At 43.7% G+C, this 26,340-nt stretch overlaps 1 protein-coding gene across 6 annotated transcripts in view; it reads left to right on the forward strand.

Annotated features, from left to right (window-relative positions):
- The window catches only part of MSRA (methionine sulfoxide reductase A), a 461,942-nt gene that overhangs the window by 261,959 nt on the left and 173,643 nt on the right, over positions 1-26,340 (forward strand). For 5 of the 6 annotated variants that reach the window (XM_074991476.1, XM_074991475.1, XM_074991479.1 and 2 more), the window contains one exon: positions 11,530-11,634. The exons of the other annotated variant lie outside the window; for it this stretch is intronic. In XM_074991476.1, the coding sequence (XP_074847577.1) occupies positions 11,530-11,634 (105 nt within the window). The remainder of the gene's footprint in view (positions 1-11,529; positions 11,635-26,340) is intronic. 6 annotated transcript variants of the gene reach the window in all.

Here is a 26,340-nt window from a genome sequence, read left to right on the forward strand (position 1 = left end):
TGCACCAGGAGGGAAGTCTTTGCGCACTGCCCCTACCCCAGCAAAATCGCTCAGCTCCTATTGGCCAGAAACTGGCCAGTGGGAGCTGAGAAATTGTGCTGCACTGCCCCCACCCCAGGCAAAATCTCCCAGCTTCCAAGGGCCGGTTTCTGGACAATAAGAGCTGAGAGATTTTACTGTGGGCAGGGGCAGCAGGCAAGGTCTCCCCTCTCCACAGCACAGCTAGCCACAGCCAGGAGCCAGCTGCTTTGACTGATGCTGCTCCCTGCTGCTGGAGCAGGCAATGGGCTGGATTAAAAGGCATGGCACGCTGGATCTGCCCATGTCTTGTTCACACTATCATACCATGCCATAAGAGAGTCATTTACAGGGCCCAGCTCGAAAGTGTGTGGATGTTGTTGCATGACTGTGGTCCTGATGCGGTTACCTGATCTTCCATTTATTTTGATTTAAGGAATGCAAAGCATTTTCTGTATATCATGAGACCTAATCATTAACCGTGGGAAGAAGTTGTGCAGTCAATTCTGTGTCAACGCTGTATCATTTTCTTCAGTACAGTATATTAACAGTTACCATGTCCGTTCCCTTTTAAACAACTCAAGTGACAGAACTTTCACCATTTTGCATGGGTAGGCATTTTGCAGCCCAATAGATGTCACTGTTGATAACCAGTTTAAATTTTCACTTGTTCCAGTTCATTCTGTTGTCCCTTATTAATCCTTGGATCTTCATAAACATTTGTTATTAATCTCTGTTCACACCATTCATGTATTTGAAGCAGTTTATCCGTCTGCCATCGCTGTCTTTAAGCCAAGCTTATATTTAGGCATATTAATTTTTTTTCTCAGAAACACTCGAGTCCCTTTATGAAGTTTGTGAGCTTATTTATTTTAGAAAAGATTCCTTTCAAGTTTGTCCTTTGTCCCCACTCATCAGATATTTCCCCAGTTCTCCATGACTTTGTATACATATTGTGGCAAGGGCCCCTCTTTCCTTGCCCAGTGTTTGGGTTGGCAGCCTTCCTCCTTAACAGGTGTTTTCTGGGGTAGGGAGCCCAGCCACTCCTTCTAGGACTCCCTCTGTTGCTGTCTCAAATTCTATAACTGATGGTACTTCAGATGTCTGTAACTCTTATCTCTCTCCTTCTCTCCTCTTCCTCTCCCCCTCTTTCTAACTGGGGAGGCTTTTAAAGCCCTCCAGCATGCTTCAGGCAGGCCTGAATTAGAGTCAGTATGTCTGGGCCACCTCTCTGCCAGCTGCTCCTAATGTCCTGCAGCCCTCCATCTCTAATTAGCAGGTTTTTACCCTTTGCGGGCTCTCTTTTCCCTACTCTGTCGCAGCCCTGTCTCCCAACCTTGTCACAATATTTAATAAGTTTATTACCTAATTCTTTTATGACTGTGCAATGCATATTAATTATTGCTAATTGTTAATAGTAATAATAAATTGCATTGTCATAGGTCTAGGAGCTCTGGGCATGGATCAGGATTCCATTGTTCTAAATGATGTACAAGCTCAGAACAAAAGGAAGGCAGTCCCTGCTCTGAAGAGCTTGCAAAGTTAGTAAAAAGACAATACAATAGATAGCTACAGAGAGACCAATAGGGGCAGGGGGGGAGGAAATGAAACAATGAGGTAATAAAAGTCAGCCTGGTAGGCAGTCATCTTCAGCAATCTAGCCATTGTCAATTTTTGTACGCATTATAGGAAACTCATAATATTTTGAAGGAGAATAATCTGCTGAGTGGATATCAGAAGCTCCTCATAATTGTGAGAGGTTGCAGAGTAGAAAGGTTTTGTTTGAAAAATTAACAAGTGGGTGGTGGTGGCTGGCATCATGGTCTGATTGGAGGTGGTGGTCAACTTCCTTACAGCGAGTAAGAGATAGACAGGTAGGTAGGTGGGCATAGATCATAAAAGGCCTTAAAAGTGAAGAGAAGTAGCTTATTTTTGATGCCGTAGAGAAGTGAGAGCCAATGGAGTACTACAAAGAGTGGGGCGACTTGGTAAAAATGGTGGGCTAGAGAAAGGTTTTTGCAGCTGCATTCTGAATGGATATGGGTGGGACAAGATCTTCAACATAATAAAAAATGTTTCAAGGCTTGAGATGTGAGATGATGACAGCCTGAACATGACATTTAGCTGGGTGAATGGGTCGGAAAAGCTGTAGTTCAGATGTCCTTTAGAAAGAAATAGCAAGATTTAAACGTAACCTGAATGAGAGAGCTTATTTCTAGTTTATGAGTGAGAGTGACAGACAAGATGGTGTCCTCATTTACAGTGATCAAAAGAGGAGATAGCAGGGAGGTCTTGGGAGAGAAAAAGTACTCAGATTTATCCAGTTTGAGCTTGAGCTGAAGGCTCAAAACCTGTTGGAGGCTGATATTTTAGTTTGGACAGAAGACGCACATGGAATAAAGAGGCAGATCTCTGAATTAAAGCAAAGAAATGGTAGCTGAATGTGTTCATAGATAAGATTCCCCAGAGGCAGGTTGTAAAGTGAAAAGATAAAGGGACAAGGACAGAGCTGTGTGGATCAGGCCAGAGAAGGTTGAAAGGGAGATGAGAATGATCTTCTGAAATATGTGCTGAAGGAGTGATCAAAGAAGTAGGAGGAGAAGCAGAAGAGAACAGAGGAAATAACAGAGGTGATGTTGTAGTTGATGTCTGCTATAGACTTGCAAGATCAGGGAAATGAGGTAGATGAGGATTTCTTCAGACAGCGAAGTGAAGTTTCCAAATCGCAGGCCCTGGTTCTCATTGGAGACTTTAATCATTCAGACATTTGTTGGGAGACAAATAGCAGCACACAGACAATCCAGGAATCTTTTGGAGAATATTGGGGATAACTTCTTGATACAAGTGCTGAAGGAACTGACCAGGGGCTGTGCGCAACTTGACGTGCTGCTCACAAACAGGGAAGAACTAGTAGGAGAAATAGAAGTGGGTGGGAACCTGGACTGCAGTGCAAAAGGAAGAAAGGTGAGCAGTAACATACAGACCCTTGATTTCAAAAGAGCAGACTTCGACTCCCTGAGAGAGCTGATGAGCAGGATTTATTGGGAAATGAAGATGAAAGGGAAAAGAGTTCAAGAGAACTGGCAGTATTTTAAAGAAGTCTTACTGAAGGCACAGGAACAAACCGTCCTGCTGCATAGTAAGAAATGCAAACATGGTAGGCAACCAGCTTGGCTTTACAGGGCAATCCTTAGTCACCTTAAACTCAAAAAGGATGCATACAAGAAATGGAAACATGGACAGTTGACTAAGGAGGAGTATAAACACACGGCTGAAGAATGCCAGAGAGTAATCAGGAAAGTGAAAGCACAATTGGAACTGCAGCTGGCAAGAGATGTAAAGGGTAACAAGAAGGGTTTCTACAGGCATATTAACAATAAATGGGTTATCAGAGAAAGTGTGGGGCCATTACTGGATGAGAGAGTTAACCTAGTGACAGATGATGTAGGAAATGCTGAAGTACTCAATGCTTTTTTTGCCTCGGTCTTCACAGACAAAGTCAACTCCCACATATTGGTCTTAGACAATGCAGTATGGGAAGGTGGATGGCAGCCATCTGTGGGGAAGGAACAAGTTCTGAGCTGTCTAGAAAAACTAGATATACACAAATCCATGGGTCTGGATTTAATGCACCCAGGGGTACTGAGGGGATTGGCAAATGTCATTGCTGAACCTTTGGCTGTTAACTTTAAAGACACTTGGAGATCAGGAGAGATCCTGGATGACTGGAAAAAGGCAAACGTAGTGCCCGTCTTTAAAAAGGGAAAAAAGGACAATCCAGGGAACTATAGATCGGTCAGACTTACCTTGATCCCTGGGAAAATAATGGAGGGGATCCTCAAGGAATCCATTTTGGAGCGCTTGGAAGAGGGGAAAGTGATCAAAAGTAGCCATCATGGATTCACCAGGGAAGTCCTGCTTGACCAATCTGATTAGCTTCTATGACGAGGTAACAAGCTCTGTGGACATGGGGAAGTCAGTGGTTGTGATACCTTGATTCAGCAAAGCTTTTGACATAGTCTCCCACAACATTCTTGCCCATAAGTTCCGGAAATATGAATTGTATCCTTGGACTATAAGGTGGATAGAAAGCTGACTTGACAGTCAAAGCATAGTGGTCAATGGCTCAATATCTGGATGGCGGTCGGTTTCAAGGGGAGTGCCACAAGACTCGCTTCTGGGGCCGGTGTTATTCAACATCTTTATTAATGACCTGGATGAGGGACTGGGTTGCACCCTCAGCAAGTTTGCAGATGGCCCAAAACTAGGGGGAGAGGTAGATACGTTGGAAGGTAGAGAGAGAATCCAGAGTGACCTGGATAAATTGGAGGACTGGGCCAAAAGCAATCTGATGCACTTCAACAAGGAGAAGTGTAGAGTCCTGCACCTGGGGTAGAAGAATTCCAAGCATTGTTACAGGCTGGGGACCAACTGCCTAAGCAGCAGTACAGTGGAAAGGGACGTAGGGGTTCTGGTAGATGAAAGGCTGGATATGAGTAAACAGTGTGCCCTTGTAGCCAAGAAAGCTAATGGCATACTAGGGTGCATTAGGAGAAGCATTTTGAGCAGATCTAGAGAAGTAGTTGTTCCCCTCTATTCGGCACTGGTGAGGCCACATCTGGAATATTGTGTCCAGTTTTGGGCCCCCCAGTATAAAAAGGATGTGGATGTGCTGGAGCAGGTTCAGTGGAGGGCAACAAAAATGATTAAGGGGCCGGAGCACAAGACCTATGAGGATAGGCTGAGGGATTTGGGCTTGTTTAGTTTACGGAAGAGAAGACTTAGGGGTATTTAATAGCAGCTTTCTACTTCCAGAATGGGAGCTCTAATGGAAAGGGTGAGAAACTGTTCTCAGTAGTGTCAGACGGCAGAACAAGGAGTAATGGTCTGAAGTTGAAGAGGGAGAGGTGTTGGATATTAGGGTTGGATATTAGGAAAAACTATTTCACCAGGAGGGTGGTGAAGCACTGACATGCATTGCCTAGAGAGGTGGTGGATTCTCCATCCCTTGAGGTTTTTAAGTCCCAGCTTGACAAGGTCCTAGCTGGGATGACTTTGTGGGAGTTGATCCTGCTTGAAGCAGGGGGCTGGACTCCTGAGGTCCCTTCTAGCCCTATGATTCTATGAGAACAGAGTCATGGAAACCAGGGAGGGCCAAGGTTTCAAAAAGGGGACGTTTGGTAGTGTCAGAGTTGGCAGACAGGCCAAGGAGCATGGAGTACTGTTTCTGAGAGCTGATTAGGAACACACCATTGCAATATTTGTCATGACCATTTTTAGGGAGTACAAGAGCTGTTGCCCAGATTGGAGAGCTTCCATAAATCACATATTCAGTTATCTTAGACATGAAGAGAGAGAGAAGGAGAGTCGTTGGAGAGGCCCCAGGGGCTAAGGGAGGGTTTTTTTAAGATGGAAGAGACTAAAGCATGTTGATATGTATATACTCAAGTTTCCCAAGCATTTCCCTAGGTGCTTTTTTATCATAAGATAAATTGTCAAAATTTTCATTGTTTCCTTAATATCTCAATCATTTTAAAAATGACACTTGCTCCAAACTGCTTTTAAAAATCCCATGTTATTTCTCTAAAGTGTAATGCTTTTGTCTAGCACCAATTCATTCTGGCTTTTTGTTGCCTTTATCTTCCTCATACAAACCTTCTAAATAGCCTGAATAGCCTTACTAGGTTCCCTCTCCTATCTCTGTCTCCAGTACTGGCTATTTTTTTATTCTCTTGTCTTTGCGTAGTTCTCTATGAAACCATATTGTTTATTCTGTTCTTAGTTCTTTGCATTTTTCTTTCAGGGGAATCATGATCTGTTGGGAGAGCAAAATACTTATCTTTATATCCTATATCTCTGATTGTTAGAAGATTTATATTTTGAAATGCAAGGTAGACGTTAAATAGAGGTTTTCTTAATACCAGTAACATTCTTTACAGCTGGTTCCAATCCGTATGAATCAAAGAGTAAGGAATGAGGTATATGTGATGTTCTAAAGGAAACATTGTTTTCCACACTCACAAATTGTAAGAGTGTGTATGTTTGCTGACACTTAACTTTCTGTTCAGTTATATCCTCACTGATATAGCAGCCTCTTGTTGAAATCATACCAATGTCGAAAGGAGAAAGCTCCACTTTCTGGTATTCTAACTCAAAAGCATAGATATTGGGTTCCTTAGCTCTCGTCCACTAACACCCTGTCTCTACTTATGCTACATTGATGACATCTTCATCATCTGGACCCAGGGGAAGGATACTCTGGAGGAATTCCACCGGGACGTCAACAACTTTCACCTCAACATCAACCTCAGCCTGGAACAGTCTACACAGGAGATCCACTTCCTGGACACCATGGTGCTCATACACGATGGCCACATCAATACCACCCTGTACCGTAAACCCACTGACCGCTACGCCTACCTTCATGCCTCCAGGTTCCATCCCAGACACACCATACGATCCATCGTTTACAGCCAAGCACTTAGATATAACCGCATTTGTTCCAACCCCTCTGTTCCATAGCTCCAGGAGAGCCTTGGTCTGTGCCCCAGACCATGATGGGCATGCCTCTTTGACCCCTGGAAAGGATCCTGCGAACCCTGGGGCTGCTCTCTCAAGGGCCTGGGTGGGTCTCAGGTTGCCTGTGGCTCTGTCATCTGGGCTCTGGGTGCAGCTCTGAGCACGTATGAGACAATGCAGCTGCTTCCACACTCTCAGCTTCCTGCCACAGCATTCCCTGGGCTCTGGGGAGTCAGGAACCATACAGCACTGATTGCTATGGACAGGGTATCCATCGGGACACCTGTGTGGCATCCCAGAGGCCTCTTCTGTCGGTGGAAGGCCGCCTGGAATGTCCACACCTACCTTTTGTCAACAGATCACTCTCAACAGAGATATCTTCCTCTTAGTGAGCGGCGTACAGCTGTCGACAAAGCTTCTGTGATCTGTCCACTTACTGTCGACAGAACCCACTTTGCAATCTGGCTGCTCCCTGGGTTTTGTCGACAAAATCCTGCAGTCTAGACATAGCCTGATTGATGTAATGCCATCATCCATTCCCCCATTATTATCCATCCTTTTGTCTTTGTTCAGTTCTGCAGTACTTTGAGCCTATGTCTTCAGAGTTCTCCCCAATGATACTTAGAACTGTAGCAGCTCATTCGGACCCCATCAGCTGGCCAGATTCTTCTGCCTGTTGTACTGCTGTAAATCCAGATTAGTTCCACTGAAGTGAATTGATTCAGATTTGCACAGGTGTCTGAAATGGACGTCTATTTCTGTCTCTTCAAGCAGTGTCCCCCATCCCCAACAAAATGGAAGACCGATATTCTTTTTTCCTTGTTGGCATTTCAAGTGCCTTTCATTGGTGTTGAAAATGTGAATTTCGCCAGAGAATACAAAAGCGTTTTTTTTTTTATTTGTGCAAGGTTTGAACCAATAAAAGAAAAGATTTCTGCATTTGACAACTTTGTATAGACTTGTACAATACTAGTATAATGGTAGCCTGAGGAGCGTGTACCTTATTGTTATAGACATTTGACTGACTTGATGCTGCAGGCTTTGTGAAGCTAGCACCTTCATTACCATCACTGGGAGCTTGGGTGTGTAAGGGCTACAGGGGGACACATAAAGTAGCCAAATAAGAATAATCTCTTTCTGTGTGTGTTGCCTTGGACTCCCCTCCCTGGAATTTCATTTGCTGCTATAGTGCTCAGTCACTCGCTCAGAGCCTTTCTTTGGAGCCCATTGGGGTTCTGTGGTGTGGGCACTACAGAAGCATTTACAGTCACGTTTTTGATACTGCAGAAAAGGCTCAGGACTTTTGATTTTTTCTTCAGTGGGGAATATTTTGCACAGTTTACATTCTTCTGAAAGCTAGTGAACTCTTATGATTAGGGATGCTAGCAGTTAACCTATGGGTCAGCAACTCTGGTACAGGTGCCACGAGAGGCACGCAAGCCATTTTTCATTGCTATACGAGGTGGGAGCTCAACACCGCCCCTCCTAGCCCATGCAGCTGGGAGCTTGCTCAAAGCCAGGCCACCTGTGGGTTAACAAAAGACCAGCTAATGCTACCAACCACTGCCTAAATGGTAAAGCTCTGCATCTTCATTTATTGATGAAGCTGTTGTAAATAGGACCATTAGCAACTTTAAAAAGTATCACTGGCCCTTGGACTGGACATATAGGTCAAAAGGTCACATTTCGGCATCCTGCCTCTTAAAGGTGGCTGACCCCTGCGTTAACCAGTGAGGCTGTCTCTAAAGAGATGAGGCTTACCAGTTATGGTTAACTACTGGGGGCTAATGCAGCCCCCCCCACCTTGGGCAGGGGGCTGCTCCAGCCTCACGGGACCCACCACAGGTGGTAAGATGCTCCTGCATGGCCAGAGCAGCCTTCATTTTTGGTGGTCCTGGGCGTGCTCCAGCCTTGCTGGAGTAGCCCCCCAGCTCCAGCAAGGTGGGGGTCACTCCAGTCCAGCTGGGCTGGGGTGTCCCCCACTGACTGCACCTCTTGCTTTTAATTGGCTAGCCAGGTAGACTTAATGTTTACTCAGTTAACTAATTCAATGGGGTTTTACATCCCTCATTAGTGTTGTAAATTCCTCTTTAGAGAACATGTCCCTGGCCATGGGCTGTGAGGTTTGTGTGCCTTCCACTACCCTTTACCAGATAGCCTTGAGGTATTAAGCATTTTTAAATTAAAAAATCTTATTTTTATTAATTTAACAGTATTCCCCATCAATCCGCCTAGGAATAGAATTAAAACATAAAAAGATTTACTTTAGAAACTAGTGCTGAAGTGGTTATGTAACATAGGTATAATACAAAGTATAGGTAGTAACCGTTAAGGTTACCCGTTACTCATAAATATGTATTAGCTGATTAAATATTCATGAGCATAGGTTTAAATTCTGATGCACGGATTGGACCAACTAGGATGCTCATGAATATGTATACGGAATGTGCATCTTGGTTGCCGGGGCAACACAGGTGCGGACCTGACACCTGCGAGTGTTCAACCAGGTCCGCCCTGGCTCTATAAATTCCGGAGCCCAGCCCCGGCTACTTCAGTCCGCCGGAGGACAGCAGAGGAAGAGGACAGCGGATGGAAGACCCAAAGGACAGAGTTCAGAGCTGGACTTCGCTTGTGGCCGAAGGTTCGACGCGGAAGGCTGAAGTGGACCGCCGTGTCAATCGACGCACCCCAGCCGTCACGGGACGCAGAAGCCTTTTCGAAGAGCTCCGGCTATGAAGCGTTTTTGAAGAGCTCCTGTCAAGAGGATCCAGTGACTGAACTGAAATCACTGTAAGCCCTCAGAACTTGACCTGAGGCAGGCTCACCGGGCAGACTGCGCCGACAGGTGCCCTGCCTGGTGAGCCGCGCAAGCGGCGGCCTCTGCTGGCCGGCGGTGGAGCCGCTGCCGCTTTTTTACTGCCAGGGGTTTTTGTTTACCACGCTGGCCTTTTCCCCTGGCCGCCTCTTCTTTTCCCTGTCTTTCCTGTCTGCCTGCCGTGGCTGCCAGAAAAGCGCGCCGTGAGGGCTTCATTTCCTAGCTGCAGCGGAGACCCTCGGGCCCAGCGCCCGGAAAGACAGAACAAGAGGGATAGGTATTTCAACATCGAGCCTCCACACACATTAGGTTAATTAGTTAGTTAATACAAATGGAGTTAGGTTTGATATTTTTTATTTTGTCAATGGTATTGTTGTTAGTAGCAATATGTGTATTGATCCCTTGCTGTTGTTGTTATATGCAAGGTAGATCTGGAAGCAATATTGTTTAAATAGGCGCCTTAGATTTTGTAACCCTGTTTCCCTGGGTCTAACTGTAAAGCACAGGAGGTGGTCTAGTGGACCTAGCCTTTATATTATATGCATTCATGATAGAAGATTAGTATACGTTTTTAGTTTTTTAGGTAAGGGATTCAGAACTGTTGCTCCCTCTGCTAGGCTGAGCTCACCTAAGCTGAGGTTGAGACATTAGGGGATAACCTGTAATCAGGAAAACCCCACTCTGCACAGACATATTACATATAAATAGGGAAACATTTTAGGGAATAACCCGTTGAAAGGGAAAACCCCATTATTAAAAAATCCTTGCAGGATATTGAAGACCTTGGGCATTATCAATAAGACCTGGGGCGGCCATAGGAGGCACAGTATCCTATTTAAATTAGACTGAGGAGTCAGTACCTACAATTTTTTACATCAAGCTGAGGTAGTAGTCGGACGAGAGGGCTAGACCCGCGGCTACTTTCGGAGTCAACCTGCCTGGCCAACAGGCCAAACTCACTCATCTATAAAACCATCTGTTCCCTTAGGAGGCTGGGCCTAGGGTGGAACCAGCACTGGCCATTCTCTAAAAGAGGAAAGTGCACTGAAGGGGGCGGGTGCCCCGAGTAAAGGGAATACAGTATAGTCCAGTACCTCCTGGAACAAGGCAGTAAAGGGACTCCCATATTAGGGGGAACGACATAGGCGGCTTCCAGGAGGCATTGTATTGTAGTCCTTTTAAACCAAGCTACCCATAATTTGGGCGACGGGACGCTAACGTGAAGGGAAGCCAATGTAGTCTTAATCATTACATTGAAGTCCTTTTAGACTAAAATATCCCATATATTTACTGGAAGCCCGTTACCAGTATAAACAACCTGGCATATACATTTAACTAATATAGATATATAAATAGTAACATATACATACACACACGTCAGTAATAGGAATATTTCTACACAGTTCTGATTTTTCTTCCCTTACAGCACATGAAGAAGAACACCACGTTGTGTACCTTTGTGGAGCCAAAGTAAGTCAAGAGGGTCTAGTAAAGACTTAGTTATTACAACAGTATACAGACTAAGGGCTACTAGTCCGTTGGGTCCCAAATCCTGTGCTAGACTCAGGGAGCAAGGGAATAAATAGTTGTAGGTTTAGAATACCTAAAAAATAGATTGCAAGCAAGTATAAATAGGAAAGAAAGTGTTATAATATAAAAACAAAGCGGCTCTTGTTAAATAAAACCTTTTTGTGGACAGTTGATCACTGGTCTGTCGTCCTTCCTTGGGAACAACACAGCTCAGTCACACACCCTGTACAACCCCACTGGACTAAGTCCCGTTGACATCGATCCAGGTTGCGGGGTAAAACCTGAGGCGGTGCTTGGTTGCTGGTGGGAAGACTTAGGCAGCCTTACAGGCCTTTTGGTTGCCTCTGAGCTGACCACTGCAGCCTCACCTTGCATCTGCCGAGCATCGTTAATTAGGACAGGGTTGCTCTTATTCATCTCAGTTTTGCATCCAGTTAGTTTAGTCCATTATGGGTTTTATCCAAACTGGCAGTTGTCTGACTATAGATTCTGTCAGAAAGGAATCGGGGGCTAAAAATTATGTTTGGTGGAAACACAATTACGTTACCTTTTTGTGATTTGGAAAGCAAAAAAGATTGTGCTTCATTTCTTGGCTGTGCCTCAGTTGATTGTTGCTAATACTGTCTAGTTTTGTATTGTCTTTTTAGGGAAAACTGGCCACACGGAAGCTGTGCGAGTAATATATCAGCCTGAAAACATCACATTTCAGAAACTGCTCAAGGTCTTCTGGGAGAATCATGACCCAACACAAGGTAGAGTGATGAGTGAGCCAGTATTTAATTATCTTACTAATTACAGCTGGGATAATTAGTGTTTGAGCTGCATGGAAGAGATGAACCTTGAAATCACATGGGAGCTCAAGAATATGATTGCAGACATTTATTGACAGAGAGAAAGAGAGGGAGGATGAGGATATAGAAACTCACAATACCCCTCCCCCTTCACAGCTGTCTGTGCTGGGTAAATTCCCACAGAGAGAGAGAGACTAGACAATAGAAAATCCTTTCACTTTTGATTATGACAATTTTTCCGTAATGCTCTCTTTTATCTTTTAAATTAAAGCATATTTCTCAGCAGCTTCAGAGTTGGCAATTTGACTCATGCATAAAAATGTTACCCTCCATAAGTTTTACATTTTTCATCTTTTTTAAATTACCGTGGGTATCTTTTATGATTAGAGAAAATGAGCAAAAGGAGGTAAGACATGATGCTCAGAGGTACCGCCAGCAGCAACGTATTAGATTCTCACCTATTCAAGCATTTTGGTTCAATTTATCCTCCTTGGAAGTGGCAGCTTGATGACATTACACACATCTGTTCAAATAGAAATGATGAATTATATTGAAAAAACATTTTACGTGCATATATAGTTTCAATAAACATGAACTCCAATATGATGTCCTGAAATATTACATAAAAATAACTCATTTCTGTATTTTCAGCCTTCTCACCGCAGTTGTCCTACGTTTACCTATTTGGTTAATATTAAAAAGGACATGCTTGCGAGGATGGTAAGGGTGTATGTTTTCTCCTTTTGTATTGGCTTGTAACGTCCTACAGATCTCAGTTTGAGTACCTAGAGGGCACTTTGAGGACAGTTGTATTTGGGGCAAGAGGGAAAGGGTCCCTAAGTAAGGAGATGTGGGAAGCAGAGTTTGTGCCTTGTGATTTATATCTCTTGAATATTTGGACATCTGCTTCTTGGGGTTTCAGTTCAGTTTGGAGTAGATAAGAAAGAAAATAAAAAAAAAATAAAAGAATGGTACTGTTTTAAGGTTCAGCCTGCTTCTGGTTACCTGGAGACTTTTATTTCTAAGCCATATGTGTTTGTATCACATAGGGATTGATTCTAAAAAACTCTACTCACAGGAGTAGCCCTGTGCGTGGAACCACTATCTTCAGAGGGGATTATTTGTGTGACAATGAAATGTTCCTGGTAGTTGGAGTATACAGAGTTGGGTCCTTACATTGTAACATTTAGTGTAGCATTATAAGCTACAGGCTGGAACATATCAATGTTCAATGCATTAGGTCTTTTTTCAATGTGTGCTGTTCAATCCATGTGCTCACTGATGAGAATGCCAGCTGTGCTCCTGGTTTTCTGATGCAAACTGCATCCTAATAACTAGGTTATATTTTACATCAGGAAAAACACCACCACAGCTGGCAAAAGTGTTCCCTCTAATTTTTGACATCCATTGGTGAAATAAATTTTGTTATGTGCACCAAGGCATGCCTAGATATGTACTACCCAGAAAAACGCATGCTGCCCACTCTGAGTGGCTGTGGGCACTCTGCTAATCAGCTGTCCAGCATTTGAATCTCTTCCAAGCAGCTGTCCAAGCACTCAGCTTACAGGGAACACTGGTTGTCAACAGTTGGCAGTCTCAGTGGTGAGCTCATGGATTAAATAGCATAGTAGTAGTGCTCGTAGTGTTCTGCCTAAGACACTTCCAGGAAGATCGACCCAGTCAGGGTCGATCTTCCAGTGTTCGATTTCATTTGGCTTTACCAGACGCATGAAATCAATCTGTCTGGGGTTGGGAGTCAATCCCTGTACTCCTCACTATCGTGAGGAACAGTGTTTTTTTTTTTTATATCCATGACCAGCATCTGATTAAGTCAGTCTTTGCTCACGAAAGCTCATGCTCAAAACTTTTCTGTTAGTCTATAAGGTGCCACAGGACCCTTCGCTGCTGTTACAGTGCTTTTTTTTGTGCCAGTACGTGCCAGTACTGAGTACCAGCATCTCAGCAGCCCCAGCTATGGGACTGGCTCAGGGTGAGAGTTGGGGGAGCCATCTCAAGACCAGCTCCTCTTTTTTTTCTTTTACTGAAAAAAAAAAAAAAAAAAAAAGCACTGGCAAGGAATATGGGAGGTCAATTGAATAAATGCTCCCATCAGCCTTCCTTAGTGAAGACAGTCACGTAAGTCAATTTCTGATATGCCGATTCTAGCTGCACAATTGCTGTAGCTAGAATTGTGTCTCTGAAATCGACTTTCATGTCTACTGTAGACCTGGCCCAAGTTAGGGTTGTGGTATGTTGACAGAGAAATGTGGGAAAGTTTATATTGTCACTGTCTCAGTTGTACCTGTTCTGTGTATAAATTCAGAACTTCTATAGCAGCAGTTTCCCAAGCTGCACTGGTGATGTACAAGTGGTCACATGATGCTGACCTTTTTTCTTCTGTCTAGCAGCCAAATAACATCGAAGAATTACGAAAATGCTTTATTTTGTCAGCACTTGCTGTGGTTGTCCCATGGTATAACAAGACTGCAAGCAGTGGTGAACCTGGTTTCCAAAACATCACATGGAAGGGGTAGTATCCAGAAGATGCTCTTTGTAGCTCAGAAACTTTGGCCTAGCAGTTTTCACATCTTTACATTTAAACGTCAGATACCATTTTTGTTCAAGTTAGCAGAAACCTTTTCCTCATTCGTTGAGTGTCTGAGAGTTTCCAGGCAGCTTCCGACAGTGCATAGAATCACAGAAATATAGAGCTGGAGGGGGTTTCAGGTTGTCATTGAGTCCATTGTCTTGCACTGAGCCAAGAGCAAATACACCTTGGCCATCCCTGCTACTCATTTGTATAAGAAAATCTCCAATGATGGGGATTCCACAACCTTTCTTGGTAACTTCTTCCAGTTCTTAACTATCTTTAGAATTAGATATTAGGGAAAAAAATTCTAACCTTTGTCTCCCTTGTTGCAGAATAAGCTGTTTACTTCTTGTCCATTTTGAGATCTATCAGTTAGGTGGTTTCTAAGCCATGTAATGTGTGCCGTGTTAACTTTATATCTTGCTAGGTTTTTAATGTAATCTCATGAAGACGAAATCAAAGGCCTTACAGAAGTTTAGGTGTATTGCATGAACTCTATTACTTTTATCAGCCAAACTTGTAATTCATCAAAAAAGTACTGTTAGTTTGACAGGATCTGTTTTCTGTAAACCATTGCTAACTGGCACTAATTAAATTATCTTCCTTTAATGCTTTAGTAATCACATCTCATAGTAGGTACTCTTGTCTGGGTCAAGGTCAGATTGGTAGGTGGGTCAGATAGACAGACCTGGGTCATTTCCTTCACCCGTTTAAAATATTGGCACAGCATTAGCTTTCTTCCACTCTTTGGGATCTTTCCTGGTGATCGAAGACTTACAGAAGAATCAAATTAATGGTCTGGCAAACTCCTCACTCAGTTCTTTTAAAATTCTAGGGTGCAAGTTTTTTGGATCTGCTGATTTGAAAGTATCTACCTTTAAAAGCTTCAGTTAAATGTCTTCCTGAGATATTAGTGGAATGGAAATAAAATTGGCATATAATATTACTAACTCATCTCTTTCTTTTCCCTCAAATGCACAGCAGAAATGTTTACTGAGTACTTCTCCCTTTCTTGCATCATTGTTGATAATTCTGTCATTTCCATCTACTAGTGGATCATTACCATTGTTAGGACTATTTTGTTCCTTATGTATTTACAATGACTCCTTCTTAACTCTGCTGGCCAGAGAGTTATCCTGGTATCCCTTTGATTCCTTTCTCAGTTTTCTACAGTTCCTAGCTTTTCATTTATGTTCATGACAATCGACTTCCCTTTTTTTTGATTTGTTTTTATTTTATTGCATTCAGTGACCCCGCGAAATCATTTGTGTGTGTGAAACCAGTATGAGGTCTTTCTTGATTGTGGCTTTTTGGGCATCTCTTAAAAAGTTGTCAAAAGTTGTCCCACTGCCTTGTGGGTTATCCTGGGAAGGAGCAAGGCTAAGGGAGTAAACCCTGAAAGAAAATCCGGAGGGGAGTCCTAAGGTGGTTCTGTGCCAACTTCTGGCATTGACCCGACAACTCCTGCAGCTGAGCTGGTACCAGACATAGAGGTTATCCTCTCCTTTGGACTATATCAGTAAAGCCGAGAGGGGGACACTGGCATCTGGGCAGCCCAGGGTCCCAGAAAATTGCCCAGACTCGCGCCTGGAGAGGTACTCCAGCATCGCTTAACAGCGTTGAACCAACACAGGAGGTAACAGATACCGGTTATAAGCTCTTGCTCGATTGGCGTAGAGAATGAGCGCCGGGGTTGCCTTCAATGGTGGGAGAGATCATCGCATCTCACTGGACAGTCACCGCCCGCTTCAAGCTGGGCAGCCCCCAGACAGAAGGGTACTGTCCCGCCACAGTTCACCTGCCTCACTGGGTGGGTGAGGCTTAAGGTTCCCAAACCTGACAAGTGACTGAAATTTGAGCACCAGGCAAACCAATAAGAAAATCAACAAGAAAAGCAAACCATCAAAGTTTGCAGCTTGCTTGCTGGAATCTGCGGACCATGCTGACCGGTTTGACTGAAGATCTTCAGGACATCAGCAACACCCGAAAGACCGCTGTCATCAATGAGGAACCGAAGAGGCTCCAAGTTTACATTGCTGCTCTGCAAGAGACGTGACTCGCAGATTCGGGATCTCTAAAGGAAAAAGTCCACACCTTTTTCTGGCAGGGTAAAGCCCAAGATGAATCCAGGGAGCATGGTGTTGGCTTCGCCATCAGAAACACCCTTCTACAAATGGTGAAATTAGTCATGGGCGGATCAGAAAGACTCCTTCAGGTCATACTTCAAACTTGCGCTGGTCCTGTCCACCTGATCAGCGCTTACGCTCCAACCCTGTACACTGCACCAGAAGTAAAAGACAAGTTCTATGATGTGCTTAGTGCTGCCATAGCACAAATACCTGCTCACAAACAACTGTACATTTTGGGTGACTTCAATACAAGAGTCGGAACCGATTGTGACTCGTGGCCTCCCTGCTTAGGCCACTTCGGTGTGGGAAAAATGAAGGAAACGGACAGCGTCTTCTTGAACTTTGCATGTACCACAATCTGTGCATCACAAACACATTTTTCCAAACCAAGCCACAGCACAGAGTGTCATGGAGACACCCACACTTGAAACACTGGCATCAACTAGACGTGGTAACCTCAAAAACTTCCTTCTGACACGCAGCTATCATAGTGCCGACTGCAATACAGATCACTCGCTAGTTTGCTCCAAACTCAAGGGCAGACCCAAGAAGCTGTACTACTCTAAACCAACTGGAAGGCCCTGCATTGATGCCAGAAAGACAGCAAACTCAGAGAGAGCCAAAAAGTTCAGAGACACCCTCGAGGAGAACCTGTGCAGCAGCCCGGGGGGCGGGGCCAATCTGACATCCAGATGGCAGCATTTGAGGGATACAATTTACAACACAGCCTGGTCGGTGTTTGGAAGAAGAGCTAGAAACACAAATGACTGGCTCAAAGCTAACTCCGATGAGATGATTCCAACCATCAAAAAGAAGCACGTTGCACTCCTGGAGTACAAACGCTCACTGAGACAGAGTACCCTGCAAGCACTCAGAGCAGCCAGAAAAACAGTACAGCAGACAGCCAGGTGCTGTGCCAACAACCACTGGCTCCAGCTATGCAGCAGCATCCAGACCAGTGCTGACTCTAGTAATCTCAGGGGAACGTACGAGGGCATCAAGAAGGTATTAGGACCCACCCAGAACAAGATGGCACCTCTGAAATCCAAATCTTGTGAAGTCATCACTGACAAAGCCAAACAGATGAAGTGCTGGGTCGAGCACTACTCTGAGCTGTACTCGCGTGAGAACATTGTGGTTGATACAGCCCTCGATGCCGTCAAGCTCCTACCAGTAATGGACGAACTGGATCAGAAACCAACTGTGGACAAACTGAAGAAAGCCATCGACAGCATTGTGGTAGGAGAGGCCCCAGGACAGGATGGTATACCACCAGAAGTAATCAAGTGTGCCACAGACACCCTCCTGGAACCCCTACATGAGCTACTGTGCCTGTGCTGGAAAGAGGGAGAGGTTCCACAGAATATGCGCGACGCTAACATTGTAGCCTTGTATAAGAACAAAGGAGACAGAAGCAACTGCAACAATTACCGTGGAATCTCCCTCCTACGCATCGCTGGTAAACTGTTCGCTCGCGTCATCCTTGGCAGACTCCAGAAGATTGCTGAAAGGGTGTATCCCGAATCACAGTGTGGATTCCGCACAGAGAGATCTTCCTCTGACATGGTTGTCTCTGAGGCAGCTGCAGGAGAAATGCAGGGAGCAGAGGAAGCCACTCTATATTGCCTTCATCGACCTGACCAAGGCCTTTGACTTGGTCAGCAGGGATGGTCTGTTCAAACTGCTCCACAAGATAGGTTGTCCCCCACAATTACTGAAGATGATCCAGTCTTTCCATGAAGACATGAGAGGAACCATCCAATATGATGGCACATTATTGGATGTTTTCAGCATCAGGACCGGCGTCAAACAAGGATGCGTCCTTCCTCCGACGTTGTTCGGGATCTTCTTCACGCTCCTCCTGAAGCATGCCTTTGGATCTTCAACAGAGGCCATCATTTTGCACACAAGATCTGATGGGAAACTGTTTAATCTTGCAAGGCTGAAAGCTAAATCTCAGGTGCGAGAAGTCCTCATCAGAGATATGCTGTTTTCAGATGACACTGCTGTAGTGTCACACACAGAAGACCAGCTTCAGAAACTGCTGGATCGGTTCTCCAAAGTGTGCAAGGACTTCGGGCTTTCCATCAGCCTAAAGAAGACAAACGGACTTGCTCAGGACGTTGCTGAACCTCCATCAATCAGCACTGACAACTATTCGTTAGAGGTCGTCCACGAGTTCGTTTACCTTGGGTCCACCATCACTGACACCCTGTCATTGGAGACTGATTAAATAGGAGGATCAGAAAAGTGGCCACAACTCTGTCCAGAGTCAGTAAGAGAGTGTGGAATAGCATCTAGTTGTACACCCACACCAAAATGCAATTCTACAGAGCCTGCATCCTCAGCACCCTCCTTTATGGCAGCGAGACTTGGACCCTGTATGCCCGCCAGGAAAAGAGGCTGAACGTCTTCCACTTGCGCTGCCTCAGGCGCATCCTTGGAATATTGTGGATGGAGAGAGTGTCCAGCACCGCTGTCCTTGAGCAAGCTGGAATCCCAACCATGCACACCCTCCTCAGGCAGTGGCGGCTCTGCTGGCTTGGCCACGCCCACAGGATGAATGATGGAAGAATCCCAAAAGACATCCTGTGTGGCGAGCTAGCCTCTGGCAAAAGACCTCCCGGGTGCCCCCATTTGCGCTACAAAGATGTTTGCAAGAGGGACCTGAGGGAAGCAGACATCGAGCTGGACAGCTGGGAGGAGCTGGCAGACGATCGCAGCAGATGGAGGCAGGAACTGCACAAGGGCCTTCAGAAGGGTGAGATGAGGATCAGACAGCTAGCAGAGGGGAAGCAAGCCCACAGAAAACACAGTAAGGACCTGCAGACACCCATCACATATGCAAGAGGTGCAGCAAGGACTGTCATTCTCATGTGGGCCTTCACAGTCACAGTCAACGCTGCAAATGATGATTCCAAATGGAACTACGAAGGGTGCAATCCATAGTGTACGTAGACTGAAGGATGCCTACTACTACTACTACTTAAAAAATATTCTTAAACAGTTCCCAGACATCATTCATATATAGCATTAAATTCTTCCTCCCAGAAACATAATTGTTTTCGGTTGTGTGAAATTAGCCCTTTTAAAGCATCATGTATATGTATGCATAAATATACCTGTCTCCCTCACTGGTCTTGACTTTATTTTGTTTGCTTATTATAACTGTGATCAAGGTCTGATCACTTGTTCTCCAAGTATCATTAATATTTTTTCAAGAGAAGGTCTAACATTTTTGCAGTATTTAGGTCAGAAATTGCTCTCTATAATATTTGGAAATTCAAAGGATATTTTACTACTGGGTTCATGAGCACTCCAGCATATGGCACTCAGACTGACATACTTGTGGTCATGCAACTTTTTTTCCCCCTACGCAGTATAAATAGATGTGTAAGAAGCCAGTCATCTTGCTCCCTAGTGTGATTTGGTCATCTTCTTTTGCTCACTAATAGAAAATAATAGTTGATATTAGCATTCTAATCATGGAAATAATCCCACTAGGTTTCAGTAATATCAAATTTATGCTCACAAGTAAACAATTCCAATTCCTTTGTTTTGTTGCACATGCTCCTAGAATGGTGTATAAGCAATTAATTTATCCTTTTCTTGTCCTTTGGTTCCTTGATTCAGTTTGATGTATTAGGCTGATTTAGGAGGTTTAGTTATGTGTCTGAATTGGCTTTTTAATCATTGGATCCAGCTTCCAAAGGATCTGAATCTATTTATGGCTGCATCCACAGTTGAGAATGGATCTGGGGCTGCCAAATGAGGATCCTGGCCAAGCATGGATATGATAACCACAGTACCTAGAGCTGGATTTGTAACAAGGCACAGCTGCAACAAATACATAAATAAGTAAATAAATAATCTGGATGTAATAACTGAGTACAGACCTGTAAATGATGAATATTGATCTAGATCCAGAGCCAGAAACTGGCAGCCAGACAAGTATCTAGGGCCAGAGTCTGGATTCATCATTGGGAAACAAACATGGAGGACTTCCAACCAAGCTTGATTGCCAGGAAGGGATTAGACTGCTGAGATTCAGACAGAATGAGAATCAGGAACCTTTGAGTATTGAGACTCTCTTGCATAAGTGTTCTGCAGCCTTATAACCCTGTATCCACCTATACTGAAGGAATCCAGTTTTACAGTTCTAGCACAGTAATATTTATAGGGGTTGATGCTGTGGGGGCAGCATTCCAGGCCCCAGCTGGTCCCTGGGCAGCAAGATCCTGCACACCACAGGGGTTGGAGTGGGCAGGGCCCCAAGGTAATATCCCTCTGTCCTAATGTGATCAGGTGGAAGCGGCTGCTGCTGCTGCTGGATGCTATTGCTCATGAGCCCCCAGCGGCAGCAGTGCATGATGCAAGTCTTTTCCCATTCCTCCATCCCTCACCCCTGTTGACACTCTCACCCTGCCCCTCTGATGTCTCTTCCCCCCAGTCTCTGCTCTGGTGTTGCCAACGTCTTCCCTGCAAGACTCTACCCACCTTGCTCATCTGTGCTTCCTCCTCTCTCCTCTCCAGGTAGCTTGCTGTGTGGATGCAAATAAAATCCAGACTGCAGATTGGATAAAGAATTGACCCTGGTGGATGCAGATCGAATGCAGATCCACACTATTGTAGCACTCAGGGCTCTACTTAGAAGTCAGTTCAGCTCATTCCAGAATTGTCAGTTCCTCTGTTTCTGGGTAGGTTCTTCTGAGGTTCTCTTGGCCTCCCAGGCTATCCCTAACTGCTGAGTAGGTTAGTGGAAATTCATCCATGCAGGATGGGTTTGTGGTCATATAATTGAACGGCTCATATGCTGATCAGAAGTTCCTTGGAAGTATGAGGGTACTTGCTATTGATTCTGCAGTTGGATGCAAAGATTTTGCTGCTATGTAGTTGCTCTTAGACAAAGAGGTCCTACTGCTTGAGGATGTGTTGGATCCTCCAAAGGAACTGCTTATATGCCTCAGCCTTTTCTTGTATCCCAAAAGCAAAAAAGGAAAAATGCCTGGAATTCTTTATCTTCTTGAAGGAATCACTAGATGCATTGCCAAGACTACAGAGAAGGTGCAGATTTTGAATACAGATAAAAATTTGGATTTTGATAGCTGTTTTAGTGGATATGAGACGCACTCTGATATCAGCAGCATCCATCGTCATAAACACACTGACAGTTTTTTTGTGTGTGTCTCACCACTTGTAAGAGGAAATTTATTAACATTCTTGGGCCCAGGGCTACTGACCACTAGTTGTAATTAGCTCCTGAACCAAGAAGGAGAATTTTCAAGTCCAATTCTATAGTGGAGCCATTTCAGGGTACACACTGTCTGGGACTGGACAGAGCCATTGATAGCTCTCCCCAACCCCATATAGGTAAAGAGAAACACCTAGGAGTTTTCAATATTAGCTTTACCAAGCCTGTCTTGGATCCAGAAGAGCACTGACGTCCCATGGGGGCAGTTAGCACATCATTTTAGAAGGTCGTAGTAAACCCAGCATAGATTCCTCCCACCTTGGAAGAAAATCACATTTAAGGGTTGAGACATCCATTACATATACTTTATGATGCATGCGGTTTGTTTCTGTGCAGCATAGAAACTGTGTAGCTTTGCTAATACAAGATTAAGAGTGACTTGAACTCAGTCTATATATACCTACACAGGGAAAATAAATTTGATAATAGAAGACACTTCAGTCTCATGGATGAGACTATACCAAGATCCTCTGACTAGAAATTGAAGTCAGACAAATTCAGACTGGAAATGAAACACAAGTTTTAATGGTGAGAGTAATTAACCATTGGAACAACTTGTTAAAGGCTGTGGTTTATTCTCCCTCACTGATGATTTAAAAATTAATATTGGATATTTGTCAAAAAGATAAGCTGTAGTTCAAACAAGAATCACTTCAAGGAAGTCCTAGGATCCATTTTGTACAGGTCACAGATGATCTTGGCCTCTATGGCCTTATCTATGAATCTGAGCTACCTTTGGAACTTCATATTCATCTCTGGATTCCAGACAGACAGCTCTGTCTAAGTTGTAGAAGAGTTCCAGAGGTTCTCCCTTTTTTGTCCTAGGGTTGCATCAACCTGCTAGCAGCAAACATTATCAGACATACAATCTCAAAAGAATCACTTTATAGCTGCACACATCGGTCTCTTTGCACATACCTCTGGTTGGAATCAAGGAGGACCTCTGTAAATACAACATCACTTATAACTGCAGTGTTTCATTAAGTGCATGGCTATGATGACTGTTCTGAGTGTTTGGGTTTCTGCTGGTATATAGACTTGGCTCTGAGATCCCAGATCATTCTTCCCTAACTGTTTGAACACACAAGGGTACAGTCATACCCACTTACAAGCTGCATTGTGGCAGAACAAATGCAAAGCATTCCACATTTGGCATTGGGTGTTGAGAGCCTCGTAACACATCGTACTGAAGCATGCAAACTGTGGTTATGATTGTGTCACACCAAATCATTGAGAAAGGAAAAGAATGACCTGAGAATTCATAAACAAATCAGAGTAGGAACATGGTGTCATGACTCCCCATGCTTTATGAAAATTGGCTTATGAATATTAATATGTATAACTTGAAAACGCTTTAGGCAAAATGACAAGTATCAGAGGGGTAGCTGCATTAGTGTGTATCTGCAAAAACAAGAAAAATGTAAGAATCACTTGCCTAAACGTTAGTTACCAATTCACTAAAACTCTGAATAAAAATGTTGCCCCTATTGTTGATAACTTGAATGTGAAAGCGGAAGCTTTAAGTTTTCCTAAAGAGGTAACTGAAAGAGATGATCTGGGCTCACAGAATGAGAGAGGGAAGCATTTAATTGAATTGTGCTATTCCACACTATGTTTAAGCATGAAAGTGTTTGCGCTGGCAGAAAAATGATTCAGAATGCAAGGGAAAGGCTCAGAGATGGAAGAATATAAGAGAACATAAGGAACTGAGCAGAGAGATTGCAAAGTGGAATTGATAAAACCCAAGCAAACATAATTGCAAAATGTATGGCGCTTGAGAATTATGAAGGGGAACAGTACAAAAGTTATACTCATGGTGGTCAGAGATCTTACCAAAAGGTTTTCCCTGTAATCAAGCATAAAATCGTGATGGCAGAGGTTTCACAAAGGGTAATATTAAACATAGGTGGAGACATGACTGGTCCATTCTAAAAGCTTCACCACTTCTAATACATGAAAGATTATGGGCTGGACCCATGAATCCTGTGAGAGAAAGTGATATATGCTATTCTGAAAATGAAGCATGTGAAAGCACCAGGGATACATAATATACCTGTAGAAATTAAAGACTAACAAAATAATTTATTAGGTGGTGAGCTGCTATGGTCTGAAGAAGTGGGTCTGTCTCACGAAAGCTCACCACCTAATAAATTATTTTGTTAGTCTTTAAAGTGCTACTGGACTGCCTTTTTGTTTTGATAGAATATAGACTAACATGGCTATCTCTCTGTTACTGATGAAATTAAGTGATTGTCAAATGCTGTACATGATTTTACGCAAAAAACTGAAGTGACTGGAAATTGGCTGGAGGACAAAGGGAATTTTTCTGCCTGTATCAAAGAGTGGAAGTGTGGCGTGTGGTGACTATCCTGTCATCTTCTGATAGTGATAATCTAGGAACATATGAAACAAAGGATAGAAGGAGAACTACTCCCACAATCTGATTTCAAAAAGGGCCAAGGCATTTGCAACTAAATCACAAATACCCTTCACATCTCTGAAAAATGCAGGGAGTACTATCATCCATCAGCCATGTGCTTTAGTGTCTACTCAGAAGTGTTTGATTCTGTCAGAACAGTCGGTGGAGAATAATGGACGGTATGGGGATTCCAAAGCATTTTACTGAGCTCATCGCAAGTCTCTACAACTAACGACAGACCACGGTGCAAAGAGCAATAGGCTACAATGAGGGGTTTCCCACTCAGCAAGGTGTGACACAAGGGTGTATTTTGTCCTCAAACCTGCCTAATATACTTGTAGAATTTATTACAAGACAAGCCTTGGAAGGTTGTGGCAAAGTGGAAGGAGCTGGGATTTCCATTGGTGGATATCTCTTCACCAACTTCAATATGCTGATAAGGTTTGCTACCACCACAAAGAGAATACAATGAATGTTGGAGGCTCTAAAAACAGGGCACAATATAGATTACCCCTGAATGCACAGAGAACAAAATGCTTGTACATTGGCATGACTAGCAAGAAACTGGATCGAAACAGACACCACAATTAACTGAAAATCTGTAGAGACAACAAATTAATTTAATTAACTGGGATCATCTATATTCAACCAAGGAGGCTGTTCCAAAGAAATCAGCTGACTAGGGATTGCTCACTCAGCTATGTCTCCCGTAAGAAAATATGGAAAACTGTAGCATCTTGAAATGTACAGAAGCGTGACCAGTGACAAACCTCATTTTTTCCCATAGCTATTTAATGGATTGGAACTGTGAAAAGTTAATACTGCTGATGGTAAGAAAATTGATGCTTTTGAAATATAGTTCTTGTGAAAATTCCTGTGCATCTCTTTGATGGAAAAAAGATGAACGCCTGTGATAGAAATATTATTGCAGAAAAGCAGACCCTGATCTGTAAATCAGATGTAAGCATATATACTTTGCTAATGTTAGGCACAGTGTTGGAAATAACCTTGAGAAAGTTATTATGGAAGGAATGGTGAGGAGTAATTATGATATGGGACAACCAGAAAGGATAACAATGGGTGGAGCAGTGGCAGATCACTCACAGGGTAGCAGCTGAGTGGTCAAAGCTAGTGCTGGATTGTGAAGGCTTCAGAAAATTCTGCTGTGGCATTAAATTATTCATGGCTGAATATCAGTAATTTTTTTTTTTTGGAAGACTTGGTGTATTCTAGATGTGCAAACTTTTCATGGTGGACATGTGTCCGACTGTTCTACAATGGCTTTAACACCAGGCAATGTCTGAGGTGTTTGAATGGAAACATTTAAGCAAGAATGTCCCAGTACATTACAAATAACTTATTTTGTAAGGCCGGGAAAGAACCTTTCTTCTAGGTCTTACCATTTTCCTGAGATCTGCAGTATTAGTGCTACTAAGGAGAAAGGATTCTATCCTTCATCTCTATCCACTCCCAGATTTTTCTTCTTTATCTGGCTAAATTCTAATGATGGAGACTATTGCAGTAATACATTACACAGATAACTAAAGAGGAGCTTTGATCTAGACAGTTAGGTTAGGGGTTTCCTATTCATAAAGTTCGGTATCTTCAGTTGTATAGATTCAGCATCTTATCTTCCAGGGAAAGATCATATCTTTAACAAACTTTTTGCACAGAATGTCTGTTCAAAGTTCTCCATCATGGCCTCCGTTTTATGTTTTTTCCCTCCAAAATGGAGTAAATACTGTCGGGTCTCAACATTCGTGGGGGTTCCATGTTGAGACCCTCGCAAATGTTGAATTTTGCGAATACGGCAGCCTGCTCCAGAGCCCCAGGAAACGACGGCTGCTGGCACTCCTGCCCGGGGCCCCAGGGAAGTGGTGGCTGCCAGTGCTCCATGTTTGGAGCCCCAGGGAAGTGGTGGCTGCTGGCACTCCTGCCCGGAGTCCCGGGGGAAGCAGCCGCTTGGCTGCTTGTGAATAATTGAATTCACAAACATTAACTTTGTGAATCTTGACACCCTACTGCACCTTTTATTTTCCTCCAGCAGGAATACCAGGCTTGTCTATGATTTTGATACAAAGCAAGCAAATTCTAACTTCAGTATTGTAACCCTTTCCTGAGTACAGATCAGAAACTTTTCTTCTTGTTGCCCCCTGATTCTAGTCAAGTGTGAGGCCTTTTGACTGTTGGACTAGTTGCTACCAAGTTGCTGTCAATAGCCATGGTGAGAGATTAGGAACTTTGTCATTCAATATCATGTACAATATTAATATCCACA

Source organism: Carettochelys insculpta, chromosome 3, assembly GCF_033958435.1.
Source record: "Carettochelys insculpta isolate YL-2023 chromosome 3, ASM3395843v1, whole genome shotgun sequence".
NCBI classification, from domain to species: Eukaryota; Metazoa; Chordata; order Testudines; family Carettochelyidae; genus Carettochelys; species Carettochelys insculpta.